Below are 25,449 nucleotides of genomic sequence, written 5' to 3' on the forward strand. Positions count from 1 at the left end.
TGCGGTTTAGTTTTAACGGGGTCGCTGCCCGGGACCCGTTATGTGGGTACTATCTTCAAACACTTTTCGCTTGGTTTTAACGGGTTGAGTTAAGTATTCCACCTACAACAGAGACTGCTTCTGGGGATCCGAGCCCTTGCACTGTAGGATTTAAATCTACTTATCTTTTATCTTTCATCCATAAGAATATGATAATTTCGGCTTATTAGCAGTTTCCGTCCCCACGCATTTCAGTATTTTTTGTGGGTAGATTTCCAACGCCACCTAGCATTAAATGAGTTCTGCAATCTAGGGTTTGTAAATGGATTTACATCCCGCTTACAGAAAGTTTTGATCCAGGTGAAGCACACTTCATAAGGTTGAGAAGTGCAAGTTAACAAATTTTCGTACAAAAATTATCAGAACTTTTGAATAATTACCACAAAAGAATTAATTTCACGGTAGAAGTGTTAGAAAACAAGCAAATCTTATTCCTAGACATGAAAGTAACTCTCATTAATAACGTAACCACTACTGTTTTCGAATCATCCCAAATACCAAATAGTCAAAAAAAAATCTTATTAATAAATTATGATACTCAAAGATATATGAAATTAACACACAAGAAAATCTATAGCCAAGGGCATCATAGCTTTCATGTAAATACTCAACATTGTGAACTTTTCCATTTTATATAAGTAATATTTAGAGTATAATATACTGACATCACAAAAGTTTTAACACGGAAACCTAAATCACTAATACGCTCTATATTTAAACCAAAATTAGCAGCGTTGGAGCTGCGTTAGCTTAGCGCAATCTTTCAGAGATGGAAAAAATAACACATTTAAAAAAAAATCGAATATTGCATTTTTTTTCAAGAATTTTTATTGCGAAAACTAAACGTTTAGAGCAAAAATTACAAGAGAACTTTTTTGCTTAAAACTAAATACAAAAATACAAAAATATTGTTTATTTAGAAAAAATTCAAAATGTTGTACTTTGCGAAGTATAGTACGAGGAAGGGGCAGCTAATTCGACCGCAGCGTTGTTATCTTGCAATAAATCCTGCGTTTGATTTAAAATATGACAAATCTTCAATGGTTTACATGCAAATGGTATGGTAAATTTCTTAGTATTAAGTCTTTGTAACATTACTTACCATTTTTTAGAAAGTAGTATTAAATTTTCAATGTTTACATATCTACATTTCATAGACGTGCATGACCATCCATTCATTTTTATTAATAAAGTAGTGTGTCGTTACTAAGTTAGCTCCCTGAAATAAATCTCATGCATTGAAAAATTGGCCGCGGCCCAGATGATGCCGAAACCCGAAATCGGCGCTGTATAGCCCCACTTTGATTTAAGAATACGCCCAAAATGTGCAAGTACACGTTTTAGAGCATTAGACACTCGAAAATATACTTAAAAAAGGCGATCTCTGGCGATCAAGATGTCAAATTTTCACATTCACATTTGATACAACAATACAATACAACATTGAATTTAACTTTTTATTCATGTTCAAAATATTAGACCTCACTTGTTGAAACAAAAACGAAAGCTAACAGGAGCTTACAGAAAAATTGCTGGTGTGTCTCGTCAGAATTGAGACAGGTGCGATGCAGGGAGCGTACAGTTTTACACATGGTACATTTGCTTGCCGTTCTTCGTGCCGTTCGTCCGTTTCAGCTGCCGTTCTTCATATTACACTTGCTCTTTTAGTGATAAATAACAACTTCAAGGTATAGAATCTAACTAACGCCATAAGTTGACGCACAAGTTGACCGCCATCAACGCACAGCCTTAGTCTTTAAAGGGGGGGGGGGGGCATAAATGGCGTGGGACAATAGGAATTCTTCCATATAAAAACCTGAGATTATAAATGAATATATTACATACCATTTAATACCTTTTTTACCGTCTTTCATATAAATATTCAGGACAACTCTTCTTGGTAATGGCATATGTGGAGCCAAAGCGTATCTGATGTAGGAGAGAATGATTCGTCTGCACTCGCAACGTCGGGATCAACCTGTATAGAAAATTAAATTGTTTCATAAGCCAGAGGAAACAAACTTACAATCATTTTTGACGTACCTAACACAATTTACCTAACGACAAACGCCCCTACGTACTTGATGAAATACGAATGTTCTCATCCAAGTCTGCTCTGAAGTTTAAGTTTTCGAAGAAAAGCTTTCAGGCACCTATCTTTGTAATAGATTCAAGTTTGGACATGGAATCACAAAAACTTACCAGACGATTGACTTTTTCAGGTGAGTTTCCTGCAAATGTCATGCACTGGAAAGTATTTTGTATCCTGTGCAGTGACTCATAACCCACAGATGCGAGCACTTCAGTTTCTGGTCATCACAGCAATATTTTTAGCTGTACTGTCGATAAGGAAAACCGAGTTTAATCGGTGGGCTCAGCGTGTGACATCTCCTAAAATCCTCCTGAGAGCATCACACAAGATCATCAATGTCATGTTATAGTATTTCATCGGCCAAAAACTTGCATCAGTCAGCCTTTTTCTCCAAAAGAAATAAAAAGCAGCTCCAGTTCTTCGCAACGTTAGAATCAGAGATTTCCCTGCGTACTGGAACGAAACTTTTTGCCTGTTTTTTACTTTCTTGTTCCACCTTTTATGGATTGAAACAAATACCTGTCAAATACAACATGAACTTCACTTTACTTCAATCTTTGACTCAATATTCTTTTCATATTTTCGGAGAACAAAGCAGACTTATGTAGGTTTTTGTCTGATAAAATACTAGAATATGACTTAAAGTGGTGTTCTCAAGAGGGCATAAGGAGCTGTCACACGCTGAGTCTACCGATGTTGATTTGCTGAGAGCGTCACACGAGGAAGCTGATAACCATATGATTCTTCATGCTGTCGGCAGTACAGCTAAAAATATTCTTGTGATAACCAGAGACACTGATGTAGTGCATCATCTTGCCCATCACTTAGCCAAAATGAAGTGCTTGCACAAGAAACTTTCACCTGAAAAGGTGGATCATCTAGAATGTTTTTGTGATTCAACGTCCAAATTTGCATCTGTTACAAAGGTAGGAGCCTGGAAGCTTTTCTTCGAACTACTGAGCGAGCTACTGAGCGGATGCTAGCCTCTGGATGAGAACGATCTCAAAAACGTAGAGACGTTTGTCGTCAAATTGTATAAGGTACGCCAAAAATGGTTTAAGTATTTAGTATTTTGTACGTGAATTAAAAGTTAAGTTCAAATGTATTTTAGAGTAAATTTTTGCAATCTTAATCGCCATCTTGAAAAATCCTTACCTATAATATTTTTACGTGCATGTTCAAAAACGTATAACTACACATTTTGGGTGCATTCCTTAGTCAATTTACGGATTCAGCAGGGTCGAAATAGGAGAAAAGATCTTTTGCCCAAAAGTATTATGAAATGCCTCTAAAAGTTCGATTTTCTGAAATTCTTACTAGTCTATAATGGATTTAGTTTTCATCTTACAATCGTACACTTTTAAGATAGAAGCGACACCATCTACAATTTTCTGCAAGGTCGAATGAAAAATCTGGTAAGATAAGAGTATTGCAATTTTACCGAAGTTTTAACAATAAGAAGTCTGAATTTTATATTTACAAGTTATTTTGAAAATATTTCTAGTAACAAACAAGATAGCTTCAAAAAAACATCATTCGTCATGCATCGTGTTCCATTTGTAAATATATTTTTGTATATAAACAACGAAAATTATTTTACGATTTAAAGTTTGAGAAAATATCCAAAACAAACAAACAAAAATAAACTAAAATGAATTTTAAAGTATATTTGTTCATGTTCCTTTCGTTAGTTGCGTTGGCAAAAGCTCAAGTAAGTAAAAACTATTCATATTTATTTATTTATCATTTCTAACTTTTTAATTATAAAAATTCAAATAAAAGTTGCAGCTGAAGCAATTGTGCTCCTTTTCGTTTATTCCACTTTCAAGCTCCAAAACTAAACGAGATATGAAAGATTTAGCTACAACGTATATAAATCAGATATGTAAAAATTTATATATTAAAATAGAGAACTTACATGTTTTTTTAATTTTTTATAAGTTTACTAAACATTACTAATTAAAATAATTTTTTTTTAATTGAATTGCCATGAAATTTTACAATTGAAAATGGCTTTTCTAAACTATAAATTCAAACTGCAATGATGTCAACACATCGTTTTAGCTTGGCTACCGCACGGAGAAATGATAAAATAACATGCAAAATGATAAAGTTTTTGTCTCTCAACTGGCTTTCACTATATTGATAATATATAACATATATTAACTCTATAATATATATATAATTTAATAATATTTATAATTTTTCATAGAAACAAGCGGAAAAATGTTAATTTAGCGTAATTCCGATTGGCTCGCAGCCTCAACGGGAGTAAATATGTTACAACTTAAAACCAGTGTTTTTTGTATGTCAAAAATATAAATATTTATTGTTGATAATTTAGAAAAAAAGAAGCTATTATTTAAAAAAAATTACTGAAACATACTTTAGATGAGTTTGTTTGTTTGTTTATTTTATTTTTTAAATTATATAAAGAAAGGCAATAGTTAAATGACGAAATGTTTGATTTATATCTTAAAAATAAATTTCTTAATGGGATAAGATAAAAAAGGCGTATAAAGTATTCAAATTAAAAAAAATTATTTTCCGTTACTTCTTAGGCGCGGAGCCAAGGCTGAACAACGCCACGGGAGTCAAACCGTGCCCTTTTTATTTCATTTCACGTTAGAAAAATCAGGTTTTTTCCATTAGACATGTAACAAGTTCAAAATAACAGGATTATATAAGAAACGTAAATTTTGTCTTCGCAACAAATTGAAAAAACACCACCATTCAAATTAAGAGGTAATTCTGAAAATTTTAAAATTTTCATTGACACCCCTAAAAACTGGGAAACGCATCATTAAGCTGTCCTTTTAACTCTTATTCATGCTAGAAAGATGCGGTATTTTGCATTCAACGCAAAATAACTGCTAATGAAGAGTTCATTTCGAAAAACAAAATTTGTTCCATCGTTTTATGATAATGTGAAACTTATATATGCTTAGTTGCAAGAGTGAGGGTCTACCCGAACCATTATGCGACATGAACCAGTGCGCATAACTACTAAGGTGTAAATGCGCACACTTGCAAAACATAAGGATTCTATTACAGCAGTAGTTCAACCATTACTACTAAATTACGCCTTAGTTTTCAACTCATTTAATGATTTTCTGTGACGCGGAGTCAAGGCCCATCTAGTCAATCTCCTTGCAATCAAAGTTACGAGTTACTGTTGAATATTGTTACGAGCCCATTTAATTCATTTCGACCGTGGATGAGTCCAAACACTTAGCGTAAATTTAATATTTATTTGACGGAAAAGATTTATTCGTTCATATTAAAAATACTTTTTTTACACACAATACAAAAATTGAACTTTATAATTTGTCCTACTCTTATTGTTTTTGGAGCTTGTGAAGTCGTTTGAAACCTTTTTTATTCTTGTATATTTCATTAAAAGTATTTTACGTTTCCATCAATTGAGCTTGGTTAATCGATTATCAACAATATTTTAATCAGTTAATTTTTTATAGGTAGCAACTCCGGCTACTCCAGCAACTCCGGCTACTCCAGCTACTGCAGCTACGGTTGCTTTTGCAGTACCAGCAGCCTTTACACCTTTTGTACCAGCACTTTTTGCAGCAAATCCGGTATAATTTGTATTCTGTTTTAATAGTAATTATTATTATTTGTATTTATTTATACCATAAGATAAAAAATAAGTACATAGGTATGTATATAACAAAAACAAGTGAAAACAAATAATTGACTGAATGTATTACAAAACTGTTGTTAGTTTCATTAAAATCCGTTCACCCGTTTAACAACTGTGAACTCTTTTATCGGGGTCTATCAAATTTTAAATAGTTTACAAGCTGTTGAAATTCTCATCTATTTCCATGCAACCATAATGTTCCACAGAGGAAGCGTGACAGGGTACAGCTAGTTTAACATAATATGGTCAGACCTTTTCATCACAAATTTTCAGCTCATTTAGTGTGCATGCGTTAACGTTAGCCTTTTCTCGATCTGTTTTTTTAAACCAAAGTTTTAAAATAACGAAACTCAATCGTCGAAGTCGAACTAAATAGTGAATATTTTCTCGAAATTCAAGTTTTCAAATACTTTTTTGTTATCATGAAATGATCGTAAAATGTCAACGTAAACGTTTAAGTGCAGTCAGACTTTATACCGTAAAATGTTACTTTTAATAAATAAATTAAAATATATTTTAATCAACAAAAATCGTCGAAATAATTTAATATATAATTTTTCGTTAATTAAAAAAAAAAAAAAAAATTGGTTATTCGATGTTGGCAGCACATACTTCGATCTATGTATTTTGCATGGGGCAGCGTGAGAAGAACAATGAGACCCCACTTTACTTTCATAACAACCTTAAGTAATTTGTTGAAGATTTTATATTACCTACTGGCACTAATTTTATTATATTTATTATTGTTCAGTTCCTTAGTTACCCGTCTTGAATAAAATCATTTAAAGAATATGCTCTTTAACGATGCGTATTTATTCCGGGATAGCTTATATTACCCAAATATGTTTGAAACAGTGGACAAGCTTGAGGGAAGTAATCCTTAAAAGGCTTTATTCAAGACGAAGCATCGAGGAGACATTTTGATCAATGTTACGCAATATCTGAAGTGCTTCCAAAACTTTCCAATAAATCAAGAGATCAAGTTCGGTATACAAAGATTTAAATTTAATGCTAATTTTTAAATGGCTAATTTTCAGAGAGGAGGCGGACTACAAGGACGTTAAATAAGAAGAGAATAGAGGTGGCCAAGAAAGTGGAGTACAATAAAACTGTGAAACAGAGGGTGGAAAACAAGAAAATGCAGTTAACAACATAATTATTTTGATAGTTTTATTAAAAAATTGTTAAATTGTACATGGTACTTTTTTTTTTTACCTGATTGCGCAATGCAAAGTATATGTATGTATGTACGTATGTAGATATTATGTGTGCATGCATGTATGTATGTTTGTTCCTTTAAATTTAAATTGTCGCTGGGATCAATATTTTTAACGTTTTTTTTTGACGATTTTCCTTTTATTTCTTTTTAATTATGCTAGAATTGTTTTTTATATTTAACTAGATAACCCACCCGTTAATCTTCGTTTCACCAACAATTTATTTAATTGTAACCATTTATCAGCGATTATTTATCTTAATTAAGCTGCAACTTTCAATTCATTAATAGCTATACTATGTTTAGCCCGCCCGCTAAGTCCGTTAAGTCTACCCGCAAGCCCACCTCTTGTTTTACACGTCGCTAAACAAAAAAATTTTACTTCCCGGCTTCTGTGTATTCTTTTCGTTTCTTTCTATTTGTTCAAATGAAAATACGTAATGCCGTTTTCCATTGAAGTATATAGTCTCACTTCGATACGTAAAATGGCATAATGTGTTAATATAACAAAATTTTTTTTAAATATCATGTATAAGACACTTTGTTTTGTTAGTTTTTTGCAGATTTTCTGAGGATTAGTGAACGAACGTAATCACACGGTTTACAAATAATCCAAAAAACCTACAAATCCGTGATAATTCCACCAAATTAAAGGTATGGCCAACCTGCAGATAAGTGAATGAATGCAATCACAGCGAAAAATCACTTTTGCCATACAAATCTTAGATATTATTATGTTCACGATAATTGTCTTCTCCAAATTATAGTTACGTGAGACTCAAGCTATTCGCACGGCGGGGTGCGTATGTCCTCATAATGAAAAAAATCTAAAAAACAAATAGAGTAATCCAAGGAGGGGAGTGTATTTGTAAAAAAAATTGGCCCAATACGTTGAGGAACAAAAAAATATCTTATTTTACTCTTTTTCGTCTAAAATGATTCGTCTGCATTATTTGTTACAACAAGGAATGCTATATAATTATTAAACTAAATTAAGTTACGAGTAAGGGGGGATATTAATAGGGCCTCGTTTTGCGCACCAGAATAACGAAAAAAACAAAGTCATACGAATTGATCTGTCTTCATACATTCTGAAAACAGACTCTATGCTCTAATGAAAAAATATATTTTTAGAAAAAAAATCAATCGATATTAGTTGCAGGACGCCAAACTTTACCTAAACAAAAAACAAATTTTTGCTCAAAATGTTATAGTTTCAGTAACAATTTCAATTTTCAACAAACAAGATATCAATTAAAACAGACACACAGTCACAACACAAAATATGTCTCTGTCGAACTTCCCATGGAATCAATCTTCTCCACATACTATGATACCTGACAATAGGCAATCATTCTGATTAACGATTGGGGAACCTGTCAGTTAATCTTACTGAAATTTTCTCAAATAATATTACCACAACATAATTAAATAAATCACAAATTAAACATTTACTCATTATGAAACGTATATATGATTTAGTTATAGAAATAAATACAAATTTTATTTAGGGTATCACCAAAAATTCATGTATATTCTACGTACAGTAATCGTACCGAAAGAGTTACCGGTTAAATTTATGCTTAAAATTTACTACCTACCGTGTTAAACAATACCATCATTTAGTGCCTTCATAAAAATGAATTCATCACCTCGGCAGGGCATTTTTTAATTTTTTTTATTATCAGGAAATGTACCTATCGAGTTACCGCTTCAAACTTACCTCAAATTAAAGTTCAAACATTTCTCTGTTTAAAAAATATTTAGTGCCACGTTTATTTTACATCTAACACTGTGGCATCAAACGTTAAACACATGTACATGACTTATCATTCGTGACTCAAAGGATTTAGGGATGGAGTAAAAGTAATGCATAATAATAACATTTATAAATAAATTCAAATGAAAACAACATTTTTAACATTTCTTAGAAAATGTTCTGCAACAGAGGTCGATGTGAATTGATTTTGGAAAATTAAAAGCCTAGCATCGTCTACGCTATTACAATTAATACCATACAGCTTAGAAGTATATTGTTGTAATATTTCCATATCTTTAAAATTATTAATTTCATCAATGTTGTCTAAGTTAGCAAATACTAACTGTACTTGCGAATTTTTCATAAATTCCTTGAAAGGCTTAACTTTACCTTTTTTTTTTATAAAAGCTCGCTGTGTAATCACAGCCTGTATTTGCATGAAAACCAGGCAGTGCACAACACATAAGATAGCCAAGTTTATTAGCTAATTCGGTACAATTGATGAAATTAATACTGTTAGGCTTCGCTCCTATTGTACTTAAATATATTTGTAATGTTTCTAATTTATGAATATTCTCTAGTATAACTACAAGAATATCCGTGTCAGACGCTTTGACCATTATTTTCTGATTATTCGCCAATTTGCTGCCAATATACGAGCCGCGTATCAGCTTCTTCATGATGGCATGCAAATTCACGTTTCTTATTTTGGTTTACATAGTCATTTTCAACTTGATAAGAAAAACATTCATCTTTATTCGTAATAAACACTTTTTTTTTTTTGCTCAAAAATGCTGCCATTCTATCATTACAAAAATAATCTATCAGAAAACTAATTTAAATTTAGAGCTTTGAATTTAATGTTTTTTAAAGCCTTGTAAAAATCACAAAAGTATTATACTCACTCATTCAACATTCAACACCAACTCGTGTTGATGTTGACTTGATTGATGGATTTTATTTTTTATATCACTTAGGCCTTTCAGTTCCTCAAACATTTTATCGAATAGCAGAATTAATATTGTTGAAAATTTGTAGATAACAGCATCCGAAATTCACATTGTATTTGAGCAGTATTTTACTCCGTCTATTAAAGATTTGGAGATAAAAATCCGAAATGAAATTACAACTTATTACACCTTACACAATAGTAGGACCATCTCAAAAAAAACCTAGTGATTTTTACAAGGCTTTAAAAAACATTAAATTCAAAGAAGCTCTAAAAAATTTAGTTTCCTGATAGATTATTTTTGTAATGATAGAGTGGCAGCATTTTTGAGCAAAAAGAAAGTGTTTATTACTTTATTATTATGTATTACTTTTACTCCATCCCTAAATCCTTTGAGTCACGAATGATAAGTCATGTACATGTGTTTAACGTTTGATGCCACAGTGTAAGATGTAAAATACACGTGGCACTAAATATTTTTTAAACAGAGAAATGTTTGAACTTTAATTTGAGGTAAGTTTGAAGCGGTAACTCGATAGATACATACCTGACAATAAAAAATAAATAAAAAAATGTCCTGCCGAAGTGATGAATTTATTTTTATGAAGGCACTAAATGATGGTATTGTTTAACACGGTAAGTAGTAAATTTTAAGCATAAATTTAACCGGTAACTCGTAGGGTACGATTACTGTACGTATAATGGATTATTTAAAAAGCCATAAAAAATTTGTGTACTGCTCAGGATGGCAGCCGTTCAATATTTGAAAATATAATAGTGAGTACTTCACTAAAAAAAAGGTTTGATCCGGTAACTCGATAGGCCCAAGATTTTGCAGCGGGCTCTCGCTCTATAAGAAACAAGAATCACCAGCCCGTTACAATATAAACAATAATTTGAATATAATATACAGACGTCACAAAAATTTTAACACTGATACCTAAATCACTTATACGCTCGCTTCAAAAATTCAAACAAGTTGTACATGAAATATGTTTTTTTTTTGTTTTTGTTTTTTCTTTTATAAAAAAGTCGATACCATTATAGTCTTATAAAATCAATATTTAAGCTACCATCGAAACGGAAGCCTGCATTTTTTAATACAAGTTCACCTTGGCATCAATTTATAATAATAATGGGGTTTAACCTCCGTTTCTCTGACATATACGCCTATAACAGAGGCCACCCATGTCGTTATTTGTTAATCTTTATTTATTTAATTACAAACATATTTACAATTACATTTTGATGTGGGTGGAGTCGGTTACTTCGTTCTTATCCAAGCGACGACAATGTGATTAATTCTGCACTCCCATTAATTATAAGTTGTTCACACTACCGCTGCCTGGATTCGAACCCGAAACCTAAGTCTAAATGAACAAACAGTCCAAGGCAAACGCCTTAGACCGCTCGGCTATTTAGGCTTAAATTTGAAGTACACATTGTTGAAAAAAATTGAATTCTATTTAGGGGGTAGAAAAACATTAAAAAGTACCCCCAAAATCAATGTTTTGAAAATATCTCGAAAACATACGAAGATATGGGAACAAGTTTTAAATAAAAAATGTAACCATCCAAATTTTCTATAAAATCATTTTCAATTCCTTTGAGCATATTTGCAATAGAAACCGAGATATTTGCAATAAGCAAATCAGGAAGTTCAGTAGCCTTAGTGAGACAAGGCGTCCTTACTTGCTTTGAATACTGGCTGGGAGGTCGAAGGTTCGTAACCAAGCAATGCTAGTGTGAACAAAATAGTTAATGGGGTGGTAAATTGATCAGACTGTCGTTGCTTGGATAAGGATGAAATAATGGACTCCACCCACATAAAAAAATTAACTGCATATTCGATGTAGTTGAATAAATAAATAAAGATTAAAAATAATGATGTGGATGGCCTTTCTTATGGACGTGGTCCGAGAAACGGAGGTTAAACCTCATTATTTTTATTAAGCAAATCTTATTTAAAGTTCAACTGCATTAAAAAATTCCTTTTTTCTGGCATATATAGAACTGAAAAACGCAATTTTGGGTGATTTTTCCCATTTTCCGATGGGAAATTTTTCTATATTTTATGCGGCTGTGCAAATTAGATTTGTTTATAGTAAATATCTCGGTTTCTATTGGCAATGCTTTAAAAGTGAATAGGAATGATTTTATAGAAAATTTTGATATCTAGATTTGTTATTTAAAACTTTTTCGCATATCGTAATATGTTTTTCTACCCCCTACATAGAATCAAATATTTCTTAAATATGGTTTCTCTAAGTAATACGTAATTTTTTTGGCTAGTTAACATTCTCAAACATGGGACTAAACTAAGAATACCTTGGTTTATTTCATATGTACATGGTATAAAAATAATTCGATGAGTTGAAAAAAATAACACTTTGTGCCTAGAGCTTGTATTGCCGATTTGAAGGTGCTTGGCTTGCATCCTAGATGTCAGGGTCCGAGTCCTGGTGAGCTTGTATTTTTTTTTAATTTCTTGAATAACAGTTCTACATGTTAGGTTGAAATGTTTGATGAAGTCAATATTAACTGAACATCTTATGTATAATTGGCATTCTATTAAATTCACCAGCCTGTATTGTATTAATCTTAGACTATCGTACCCGCTTTGAACAAATTATCAACGTTCTTGAAAATTCTGTCGAATTTCATATGGTTACATTCACGCTTATTCGATCTTTTTACAACAGTAATACAGCAAAGCACTCATTTTCCCGACACTATTTTTTTTAATCTTTGGAAATTTATCAGCGCGTTTAAGTATACAGCAGTACCCTAGAAGCCCTACCAGATATACACATGTACACCTAATGTAAGGCTATACTCACATCTGATTGATTAAAACGAGGTCTGATGAATGGAAAGTGTGTTCCAAAATCCGGTTATCAAAGAAATAAATCTCCTACTACGTTTTTATATTTGGAGCTCATATTAAAATAGTGACACATCGATGATAATCATTTGTTGTTTTCTTACCTTAATGGAGAACAAGTGTGTACGATTTAATTTATTTCGACATTCTGAGTATGCCGATTTCAGTAGGCGTTTTAGGGTCATACAACAGCTAAAAAGCTATAAAACACTAAAACAACATCTAAAATTAAACGACACATTTATAAAAAAAAGTAAGCGTAATTACATACTGATAAAATACACGACCACCATATTAAAAACTCGATAAGATAACAGAAGGCAATTAAAACGAAAAAGGTAAGTTAATAACACGGGTAAGTAAAAAATTGATACAAAACGATAAATAAAAGCGAAACAAGTTGATATCACGTTGACAAGTATTTCAATATTACAGACTATTATAATATCACAATCAATCAAAGTTTTCTTAGCAGCTCGAAAGGATTTTGTATTACGTTGGGCAACATGATGAAATTGTTACCCAAAGTGCGTCAAACTGCCGGCAAAGTACTTTAGGACCGGTGAGGATTACGTTTCGAGGACAGATGGTCAAAATCTGCCTAAGGGATATCTACATGGCTCACATTGAGGCTGTTTTGAAGTTGGCAGATATGCCGATGTTGTCCATTGATACCCTGATAGTGAATCAACACGTTCCAATTGCTCACCATTCCCTTCGAACCAACAGCCTAATGTGAGATTTAATCAGATTCAGTTAGTGTTCCGCACACACACACACATCGTCAGCAGTGGGCGCTGTCTGCTTCTCATTTGGTGCTCGACAGACATCGAGGAATGTTAATTGATCTCTTGCAATGCGCTAATGGATCACTTACATGTGCTTCCAAGAGACCTTCTTATCAAAGATTAAACTGAGATATCGAACATGGTTCACCATCCGTATTCTTAAGGCACCAACAATGACATAATCTCAGAGTCGTCGCTGCTTCAGCGTCTCCCTACAAAAGTTCCTACAGGTGGTTTTCGATATCATTATCCTGAAACCCCTGAAACTATAGCCGCATTCTTAACTAATCTTTCAACAGCCCCGTTGGTGACGCTCCTGTATGTGATTATTGTCACATATAAAAAAAAAAATTTTTTTTCAACGTTTACTAAAAATTACTAAGAAATTTACAATTGAAAATGGTTTTTCTAAACTAAAAATCCAAACATCAGTGACGTCGAAACACTTCAACGCCATCGCACGGAGAATGATCAAATAATATGAATACTGATAAATTAATTAATTGATTTGTCTCCTGTCTTTCATTATATTATAACGCATATTTCCATAGAAACCTATTTACTCACACCTTTAATAGTTTTAAATACGTCACCGTCGGTTTTTTTATTTAAAAATACATATATGTAATACTAAAGGTATATGGGCAGTTGGTACGGGAAAGAATGTCCAAACTTTACGGTGCCGACAATATTTGTTTTCTCTCTCGTTCGAGACATTTTATCTATACTGCGCATGCTTGAGAATTCTCTAAAATATGGTAACCATGGTTACCATTTAAAAATTTTAAATAGTGCGCACGAAAAATGCGCAGAGCTGACAAATGCGATCGGAAGAGTGAGAGAACGATACACTATCTGTTTCACTTAGTCCGAACGCCTTCCACTTATAGGAACTGCCCATATACCTTTAGTATTACATATATGTAAAAATATAACTATTTTTTATTAATAATCAATTAAAAATTGTAGCAGAAAAAAAAATTAATGCAAGTTCTCGACTTAACAAATTATGTAGCAGGTGAGAGTAACACTCAAATTTCATTCCTGAGATATACCGTGCTCCGTGGTATTCGGCCCAGAGAGTATCAAACCCACCCGTACCCGGCATTTCTGAGATGATAAACAGGCTCTCAGGAATAGGGAAAGCGCCTCGCTGTCCCGCAAGTATATCAAGTATGCTATAACAACAGGTCATGTGGGAGGCTTTTTCAATGTTTTTTGAAAGGTATAGTTTTGACGCTTCACTCGACCAAGTGCTCGCAGTTTCTTTATCCAAGCAAGAAATTCGTAGCACGATAATGCTTCTTTCGATCAACCCTTCCTCCCTCATCGATGAAAGTTGGGCTTTAGTTGGCCAAAGATTTCATGCTTCATTTAGGCGAAAGTGGATAGTATTCCACCAGCAACATTTTTAATTCTATAAATTGTATGATGTGTGAAATGGTTTTTTACCTTTACCTATCTTTGGCTGTGATTCGACAGATGACACAGTCGAGCCGTCCCCATTCTTATCAATTGGTACTACTAGTCCCAGAGACATACTCTTAGTTGAGACTCTCCAGAAATTCCAAAAAGAAAGATGTTGTTTTACGAGTCGATGCCAAAATCTTTTCCGTGCTTCTAGTTAGCTGAGATTGTTTGATTTATATTGCTGAATGGGCGATTCCTGTTTGTATGGAGGACAGTTCCTGGAACTTGCGTAATGAATTCCCATAAAAATGTCACAAGATACCGGCTGCTGGCAGTCCGTTCCTTCATTTAGGGTTCCCACTAGCAGAGATTTCTACCCTGCTGCAACGAGATGTTTAAAGCAGCACAAGTATATCCGAACCTACAGATAATGTTTGGTTGCTTTAATTGCTCTCGGCAAATTGGGGGTGTTAGAAATTAGGACGTGGGTGGCACTTTTAGCAATATTTCCATCGTGTTTGGTTGACTTCAGATCCCCACTCTAGGTGTATAGGAGCAAACAAGAAAATCACTCGTCAACCCCTTGTTTACCCTCCTCAAATGATAATTTTTCATAAGTTTTATTAGACATCAAAATTTAAACTTAAAATATCAAAATATTTTTAAGGATAAAGTAAAAAAATAACTTAATAAAGGCCTAATTTTTTTTTCTTAAGTACGCAAATGATTTATTAATTATTTAAGTTCTTAGTATTAATTTCTTGTGTAAGTTTCTCCTTATAATTTGTTTTGTATTTTACTTATATTATTAATATTATAGTTTTTTTTTTCTGAATCGTTCGAGAAGTAAAATATTAAAGAAATATGTACTAAGGAGAAAGTTGCATAAGATATTTATACTAATCATTTTCGAAGTTTAGTAAGCAAAATTAGTAAAAGCCGGTATTAAGTAACCATTACTTTCATATTTTAAATTTAAACTTTGATGTCCAATAAAAGTTGTGAAATATTCCTACGTCTAATCATTTGATGAGGGGAGGCAAGGCATTGACAATTTTCTTATTTTCTGCTATAAGGATGGGGTGAGAGTCTGAAGTCACCGAAAATTTGCTTACGTAATACTTAAATCCTAACTAAACGTGCAATTTCAGCTCAATCGGTTGAAGATAGCTGCTTCAACAATGGACCGCAAGATTCCGCCCAACCAAGCATAGTTACATACAAACATACATTCAAACAAATATACATACATTGCAAAGTAAATAAAAGCTTGATAATTAGTCAAATTTGGTAAAACGACGTAGCTTTTATTCTATCTTAAAAATTTTTACTTTTCGTATACAAATTTTATAAAGCACCTCTAATGATCGAAATTTCCCTTTCAAAATGTTTCTTTGGAATGATTTTTCTCATATATTTTAACGAAAACTGCAATTGCGTTTTGCTGTAGGTGTAAGTCAGTGGGTAACATTTTTTCATGTGTGTTTTGAGAAATTATTTTTAAGATATAAACGGGAAGTTCGATATATGCTGCGTCCGTGTTACAAACTCTGCTTATTTTCGAACATTATCGCTTAATTATTTCCGGAGATACAAGGGTGTGAAAAACAGCGATTTTACGTCATATATATACTACAGCATGCATTTCAATTCTAAATACATAAATTATATATATAGGCCAGTTAAATCTTACATTAGAAACCGCTAAAATTGCAAGAAAACGGCTAGTTATCTCATTTTTTAATATGTTGTTAGGGCCACTATAAGCAGCTTATATCTAAGTTTGCAGCTTCGAAAAACCTGTGCTAACTTTGTAGCACTCGAAAAACCCCAAAATTATCGCACTTTTTTTGGTTTTCTTAATATTAGTCCTAAACTGTGCGTTTTTTTTAAAGTAGACTAAAATTATTACCATTTGAGACCAAAACCAGCTTTTTAGGTTTAATACTTACAGAGATACAGCTCTCCCAAATTAATTAAGGAGTTTTTTCGACAAAGTGAAACTTAAAGATTTGATAAACTTTTGATCAGGATATCGGGGAAAATATTCATTTTACGGGTAAAATCAGAAGGAAAGAAAAATTTTTATTTCGTTAATTTGCTACAAGTTGAGACCAGAATCAGCTCTGAAGGTTCAATACTTACCAAGATACAGCTCTTTAAAAATTACATTATTAATTAAATTTTTTAATTAAAAAATAGTAAATGTTATATATACACACGCTTTATACGTTTATACGTTACCAAGTTGGTACTTGTAATGCGTGGCTATTATTTGAATTTTTTAATTGTTATATAAAATTGTTTTTGTTTATATAAAAAAAAAGTTATACATAAATTTCGAATAGAAATTCGAATTTTATTGCCGTTAATACAAAGCTAAAAAGTAAGTTATTCATTAATGTCCAGTACTTAGTAATTTGAATTTAATTGACGTTAACTAAAAGCTAACAGAAATGTATTGCTGATTTTTGGAATGATTTTATATTATACACCAATATTTTATATAAATATTATTAGAGATAATAAATTGGCACTCTAGGATATCTCGAATGAAAATTCGAATTTTCCCGAAATTTCCCGTAACAATTTTTACGTAAAATTCGTATTTCGACTACCATGTAGTCATCATCAGAATGAATTAGTTAATTACAAACTGTATGTACCGAATACGCAGTAGCGTGTACACCATCTGGTACCGAGTACTTAAACGTTAACCACGAATGTATATCGTTGCTCGCATTTTTCGTTACTCAAATTTTTTGTTTAGAATATATTCACTTTGACTTATACAATTCAGCTATAATTGAAATAAAATCTAACCAATTGAAATTTTATGAGGTTACATGTATCAAAGTAACGAATAACGAAACTATTACTCGTATAGTGAATGTTACTCGTTCCTAATTTGGTGATGGTCTGCACGTGCGAAATACGTATTTGTATATTACAACATCGATCTAGAAAATTGGGGAAAAGTCGAAATTTAATTAACTACTGTACATAATTTTAAAATATAAAATTTTTAATAAAATAATGTAGGATAAAATAATGCCACAAAAAAGCTGCCCGCAATAATGTCAGCTCTACCGGGATGTTGTTTTATTTCTTGCACTCTAAGAAGGTAAAGTTTCAGTTGCGAAAAAACGTGGAATTCTATCTTTAATTCGAGGGAGTGAATAACGTGGGCTACTACAGAACAAATAATTTCTACAGAAGATGGATGAAGATACTGTTCACAACGCATGCAAAAAGATACACGGTTGAAAGTAATATTGTCGGTTCGCCGTTGGGAGATAAATCATCTCAATCATCGACATCCAGAGAATCCAAATAAGGCCATTTCACGTTTGAAAATCTATGCTCACACGATTGCTTTATATGGTTTTTCAGAGGAAAACAGTGCAACGTGAGAAAAAATGCCGGTTTTGTATCTATATTAATAACTGATATTCATGAGACGTTAAAAGTTGCTGGTGAAATCCTATCATCACCACCAGAACTGCTATGGCTATACGGAAAGTGGTCTAACACCCCACAAGTACCAAGTTGGAATGGGTTCATGGAGCAGGTTACAGAAAACCTTCCCCCATTCATTCATGACCACCTATAGATAACGGCACCATCATGACGGCTCTGCATAAGACTAGTCATAAGACTTGTGCCCATTACCAGAAAACCTGCTTCGTCACTTCCGATCAGCCCGTCTACATGAAAGCTCGATACACTGTTCAAACCTGCCCGCTTCCTGAGCTGAGCAGTGTGGTGGTGCGTCTTGGTGGCTTCCACTTGTTAATGTCATACATGGGAAGCATTGGTGCGATAATGGCACTTAGTGGCCTAAAGGAATTGCTGTTCACCATATGCGCCGAAAATAATGTTGATAAGATCCTTAGTGGCCACGCGTACTCTAGGGCTGTACGAGCTCATATGCTCACCTCATTTTCACGGACGAAGAGCAAGCTGAAATAGATAGCTTACTCAGTGATAGTCACTGGTCATCAATTCAACTCATCAAAGACTATGACATTTTTCAAATTTATAGGGTCAAATTTAAAACTGCCCTGGATATAATAGTGTTTTTTTTTTTTTTTTTAAACTAAAAGACAAAGTGCATACTTTGGCATCAATGAGCACTTTCATCAAAGTGAAAGACAAACGTGTGGCTATAGAGCCATTAGCAATAATTCAACGTTTGTGTATCATTAAGCAATCAAACAAAAAGTTGAAGGAACATTTCAAGTATGAATTGGCTCCATACCCCACAGCATTGTATACAGAAGAAGGTATGCGCAAGGGAACGAAATCAATGTCCTACTCAGCTTTCACTCCACTACCTAAAAATATCTCAGTAGAAGCCAACAAGCTTGTTGTGGTAGATGGGCGTTACTTTCTGCACAAGGTGATATGGCATCGTAACGAATCTGTGAGGGATATCGGATTGTGGGTGTACCTGTCGCAGCATACGTCAGCTACACCCACAATCATTTCGGAAGGAACATTGCGGTGACTATTGACGGATATCCTGAGAATGGGGAAGAGAAGAACACAAAACTTCCGAACACATAAGACGCTATGCCTCTCTGCAATGTAACAAAGTCGTCTTTGAAGAGTCAGACATAATAAAAATGGCCCAGGAGAAGTTATTAATTAACAACAGCAACTAGCGACGACTGATTGGGCTAATTTGCTAAACCTTCCAAAGCCATGGAATTGAGACAAAGCAGGCAGTTGAGGATGCTGACTGCGACATCGTCAAGTTGGCACTCGAGAAGAGCACCTCTTCTAAATCATTGCTAATTATTGTACAGGAAGTGGATTTCCTTGTCCTTCTCAATGGTTTGGGATGGGCTATGAAGAATGTTTATTTGCAAAATAGTAGCAGAGGGGACTCTGGCCCCTTACAATATTCCTCAAATTCATTCAAACGTGGATATTTAGAAATCATGCCAGGATTCGAGTTTCTCCACTCCTTCACTGGGTGCGACACCGCCTCTGCCTTTTCTAGTAGCTCTGTATGATGGCGACTACTCCCAAGATGCTCTCCATAGTCTGCGATAAAAAAAATTTGTAAAAACTGCTTCAAGGTTGACCTCGCCCGTTTGCCCTCAACGGAAGATAGTGCAACATTGCACGCTAACAAAACATACTTCCAAGTTCAGAAGTGGTTTGGAATGGAAAAAGATGCCAATCAGTAGGGGTGGAAAAAATAGAACTGAGACTAATTCCAATAACAATGATAAGCGAAGTGGCACCTCCCTTCTGTAATTTTTACCATGTGAAGACGACGTAGATCAAAGAGAAGACGACGTCGAAAATTATTATGTATAAAAATAATCGTTAGTAATAAAAATAAAAATAGTCCTTGCAATGTCGTAAATCTTCTTAATGAAACATGAATATTTTAAACATGTATTTCTTGTGTATACGATGCCCATCTTTTCAAACTATCTTCAAACCATAGTAAGAACTAAATAGAGCCAATGTGCGAAAAATGCATTTTCCCATTTTTTGGATTTTTAAGATTTGTGTGTAAACTATATCGCCCACTTTTTTTTTTCTTTTCTTTTTTTTTTTTTTATAATTAAAGCTTGTAACATTCGCTACTACAATTTATCTTATGACCTCGGGATCAAAAATTTGCCAAATGTAAAAATTAACTTTTTGAAAAAAATTGTCAATTTTTGGACGGCTGTTCTCGGTAATTATTGAAACTAAAGAACTGGGTTTGGTCACATATTATATCATTTTTTTTAAAACCCATAGTTTTGGACCTATATTGAGAACACCAAACAAGTGCGTAAATTTCCCGGTTTTTCGAGTGCTGCCAAGTTTGCACAGGTCTTTCATATAAAGCAAGTAAAAAAAAAACAATTGACTGAATGAATTATTGAAATACCATGTATAGACAGTGTTGATTTGCACCCTCGAGGGTAAACACTGATGTTAGCGCAAAAATGTTTCAAACAAAAGTTTTTTTTTATGAGGAACATTTTTTACTTTTGTTCTATCTCTAACGGTTTACAGGATGAGTTCGGACCCAAGAACCAATTGACCTATGTTATTCATTTACGAACTAGACCTTATTTTTTACGTCCTTAGCAGGCTATAAAAATTTCAACTTGATATCTCTTTGTGTTTTTGAGTTGTCGTGTTAGCAGACAGACAAACAACCGAAAACGGGCTAATTAGCTGATTTTACGAACACCGGTACCAAAATTTTGTTGGTAGCATCAATATTTTCAAGCGTTACAAACTTGCGACTAAACTTATGTTTGTGGTGTTTTTAGTTGGTTTTTTGCACATATTGGATCCGAATATGTTGCATTTTGTGCACCAAATCCTTTACAGTTCATTTTCATAGGTTATCATTAGTTGTTCGGGTATTTCCACGTGTTCTGCATGGATGAAGAGGTATCTCCAAAAACTTTGAGTGTGGCTCAATTTTTATCAGATAGTCCAACAGGTTAAAATTAGATTTCAGGCATGGGCTTTATTCCAAGTTGGCTTATTTAACTGAATATAACAGTATGTGATATGAATAGAAATAAATACAGACTAAACCTATGTGATGGTGTTATGTAGCTTTATAGTAATGCATGTTTTTCGTTGTTAATGATATACTGGTGATTACGTAACTAGTTTGTGACATCTTGTTTTGATTTTAAGTAGGTGCATATACGATTGCCCGATATTCGCGAAGCAAATATAATTTTATTCACCTCAATTAATTGGCTTAAAGCATTTACTAGACGTGTTTTATCTATTATTTTAATAATACTGGCATTTACAAGAATAGAAGGCTTAGTATTTTTAAATAAAGTATTGCTGTAGGGTGGTTTATGTTGTGTAGTTATAGATTTGAGTTTGTTGATGGGATATCTTCCTCTTTGTTTAGTTATAAATTTTAAATGTTCATATGTTGTATTTTACTCAAGATTTTCAAAAACCGACTTCACTGTTCTGTCCGTCCAGTGAGAATTCTTTATATCTGTAATGATAAAAAAAGCCTCCGGCAAATGAAGATATGTGACATCACATTTAATACCATTTTAGTACTAGGTGTTATAGATCTAAAATCTTACGAAAGAAAGTATGAAATAATTGCAGTTACAATGTTGGGATAAAAAAATTCCCAATAAACATTACTAAAATACCCTTTTATTAAACAGTTAACCTTCGTCACAAAAAAAAAATTTATTTTCTTTTATTTTTGACTAATTTGAGTTGGTGAAATTTGTATATATTGTGTTGTACATTTATTTTTTTATGACTGAAATTTGAGTTTGATGGTTACGCATTGTTGTAAGAATTCTGCTGGTTTTTTAAACCCTGAGCTTAACGGTTTTATTTCTTTTTTTATCCAAATTTCCATTTAAAAAATTTAAATATTACTTACTTTTATTGATTACACATTTGAGATTGTTTCAAAGATTTTGAAACAAACATTTTTTACCACTTCCACCTTGGACGAAAATACCAGTTTTGGTTGTAGTCTACAATCACAAATACCTGACTGTGATTTTATACACTTAGTGGAATTTAAAAACTTATTTCAATGTTGTCTAATGGCCATTTTTTTCGACTTCTAGCTGGCAGATTCTACTAGCTAGCATTACAACTTAGACAGCTTAGACGTTAGCATTACAACATTTTTTTATAAGCATAACTAGTATTATTTTACCCAAATTCATACTAAGGCTAACCACTAAGGCAAAGTAATTCATCATACTTCCTTCGTTAAAAATTTATTGTAGCCCACAAAGAAAAATATAACTTATTGCGATCATTTCCAGGGATATAATATTTATATTTCGTGTTGAATGTTGATATTATTATCCTGGATTGATTTTGTTGGGAAAATTCATCGCTGTATTTTTCAAGAATAGCATCCCGTTATTCGCTGCTATAGATAGATTTTGTTGATTTTATGTTTATTTGAATCCTAGAGCGACCAAAATCCTTCTTACTTGTGATTATAAATAAAATTAACAAATACCTTCACACAGGTTTTCAGATTCCAAGATATTTAGGTAACTTTGCTTCACAAGTGTATCGTTGGGTAATGCTAGTAATTTTAACCACCAATCGTATACCACATTGAAAGTACGCGTACCTAAATGCTGTCTTCCGGTTTCTGAACGTACTAAATAATGGACTGTGTATCGAGGAAGGCACAGCATATTCTTAAAAAGTTACTTTGGACCTTGTCATCAATATCAAATTATCTCAGATATCAAATTTCTGCGCCTTATAGCATTGTTGAAGAAATAGTTGTGTCAAAGAGTGTTATTTTAGTTTCCCATGTGTCAGATTTGGTAGCATCTAGTAAATCTCGTATAGATGCCTTTGAGAAAATGATCCCCAAAACTAATTTTGTTCACAGTGTCTATTGGTATGCTATTTACGTGGAAGTGTTTCGAATTTTCGCATAGTCTCCCACTTCTCTTAAAGACAACAATTTTTGATTTGCCAGTGTTAATTTCCAACTGATTTTTAGTGCATTTATCATATTAGCAGTTTAAATTGTGTTGTAATTGAAATGATGTACTGGCTATTAATGTCGAGTCGTAACTAAAGAGAAGATGCAAAATTCTAGTGTTTCCGTGTACATTTAACCCATATATATCGTTTTCCAAAAATTTTCATTATACCAAGGTCAACCTTGGTGGTGTTTCCGTTGATATGTGCATCAAAACTGCAAAAAAAAACCTAGCTATGAAATCGTCAAGTGGTAACCGAAAACCAAACTACTGGTAGAATTAAGATCTAGCTGAACTGCAGAGAACAAAAATCTCCTAATCTGAAGATATTAAGGCGGATATTCAAGGGCGATACAGTAAAGCAAGAAAAGTGTTCAAAACATTCATTGCCAAAGCTGAAAAGGAAGCATGGGAAGTGATATGCGGCGAAGTAGACAAAGATTTGTGGAAACACAATACCAAATTGTTATTAGGTTAAAGAACTGAAATGGTTGAAGAACTACAGGAACTCACAGACAAAGAATTGACCGAAAGAATACAAAAACTTAAATCTGGAAAACCCCCGGTCCAGACTTTTTGGCTCCAGAGATAGTGCAAGCTATTACTCTAGCAAATAAGAAAATTTTGCTGAATATATTTAACCAGCTGCTTATGGAGGAACTGTTTCCTCAAATTTGGAACAGAGAAAAACTTTTTCTTATCTCAAAGGAATCAAGGGCCCGCAAGAATCAAAGTATAGACCCCTCTCCCTGTTAAGTGCATTTTGAAAGCTGTTTGAAAATCTAATTGCAAGTAGATTAACGGACTACCAGTTTAACAGTTCGGATTCAAGAAGCAAAAATCGACGGTTAAAGTGCCCGGCCACGTAGTATCTATAGTTCAGGCTATTAGGAAAGAAGCCTTTAACAGCAGGGAATTTTGTGTCTTAGCTACAATAGACATTAAGAATGCTTTTGGCTCGGCACGGTAATTTTGTCTGAACTACGGAGAAAGCAAGTACTTTTTGCTTAGTAAATATTCTGGACAACTATCCTGCTGCTAGAACGTTAATAGTGGGCGAAAATACTATCAACATAACGTCTTGTGTACAACAAGACTCCGTGCTTGGTCCATTACTGTGGAGCGTAGTCTAATATAGTGTACATACTGAGGTGTCTAAAGGAGTCAGTATTATCGGAAACGCTGATGATACTGCACTAGTAATAAAGACGAAAACTACAGAAGTAATTGGAAATGCAAATATCGCTTATGTATTTAAGTAGTAAAGGAAAGAGGATAAAGAGAAAACTGAGGCCTTTCTTTTATACGGCGGAATGAGGCTAACAATGGTTCATCTTAATACGTACGGAACAGAGATTGGCACAAAAGGGAAAATTAAATACGTAGGAGTTGTTTTTGAGAGAGGTTGTCGTATGGAGAATCAGTTTTTAGTATGCGCCATAAAAGCTGATAAGGGAGCCATGAAGCTGTAAGGAATTCTGCCACATGTTGGTGGACCAAAACCTCGTCAAGAAGGATCCTTGGTGTTGTGGTCCATTCTATTATGCTATATGCATGTCCAATATGCTGCCATGAACTGTCAATCAATTGCAACCTTAGGATACTGGAGAAAGTGCAACAAGGGATTGGTGTTGAGGTTTGTTCTAGTTTTAGGACTATATCGACGGAGGCGGAGGTTTGTTCTAGTTTAACGACTATTTCTGGTACTAGAAATAATTCCACAGATTTATTTGTTAGTGTCTGAAAGGTTAGTATGTTACAGAGGCACCACCGATGAGGTTGGTAATAATTGCAGAGAATGCTGGCAGGAAAGATGAGAGACAAATACCGGAAATGCTGCTTGAACAACGAGACTTAAACCGAATGTCATTAAATGCAACATGAGATCGCATGGGAAGAATTTTATCAAAATATCGAAGGTAAATGTGTGTGGATTGTGCGAAGAACATGACTCCGCTGAACAGGTACTGTTTTACTGTAAACAGTTTCAACGTCATAGAATGAAGCTAGTTGACCAGATTGGAGCTATAACACCAGATAACATGGTTACCAAGATGAAAGAAAAGGAAGACTTATGGATGGCATTGCATGTATATATCAGAATTGTGATCAAAATGCGGGATGAACAATTTAGAAAGTAAACGATAGCAGGGGCATTTATTCATCCTGAA

At 33.5% G+C, this 25,449-nt stretch overlaps 1 protein-coding gene across 1 annotated transcript; it reads left to right on the forward strand.

Annotated features, from left to right (window-relative positions):
- The first annotated feature begins 3,706 nt into the window (after positions 1 to 3,706).
- LOC123294939 (major pollen allergen Lol p 5b-like) lies at positions 3,707 to 6,917 on the forward strand. Its single transcript, XM_044876138.1, has 3 exons — positions 3,707 to 3,842; positions 5,608 to 5,724; positions 6,827 to 6,917. Exons 1-3 carry the CDS (start codon positions 3,783 to 3,785, stop codon positions 6,851 to 6,853), a joined length of 204 nt encoding a protein of 67 aa, XP_044732073.1. The 5' UTR covers positions 3,707 to 3,782; the 3' UTR covers positions 6,854 to 6,917.
- The last annotated feature ends 18,532 nt before the right edge of the window (positions 6,918 to 25,449 follow it).

The sequence above is a fragment of the Chrysoperla carnea genome, chromosome 3, assembly GCF_905475395.1.
Source record: "Chrysoperla carnea chromosome 3, inChrCarn1.1, whole genome shotgun sequence".
In the NCBI taxonomy this organism is placed as follows: domain Eukaryota; kingdom Metazoa; phylum Arthropoda; class Insecta; order Neuroptera; family Chrysopidae; genus Chrysoperla; species Chrysoperla carnea.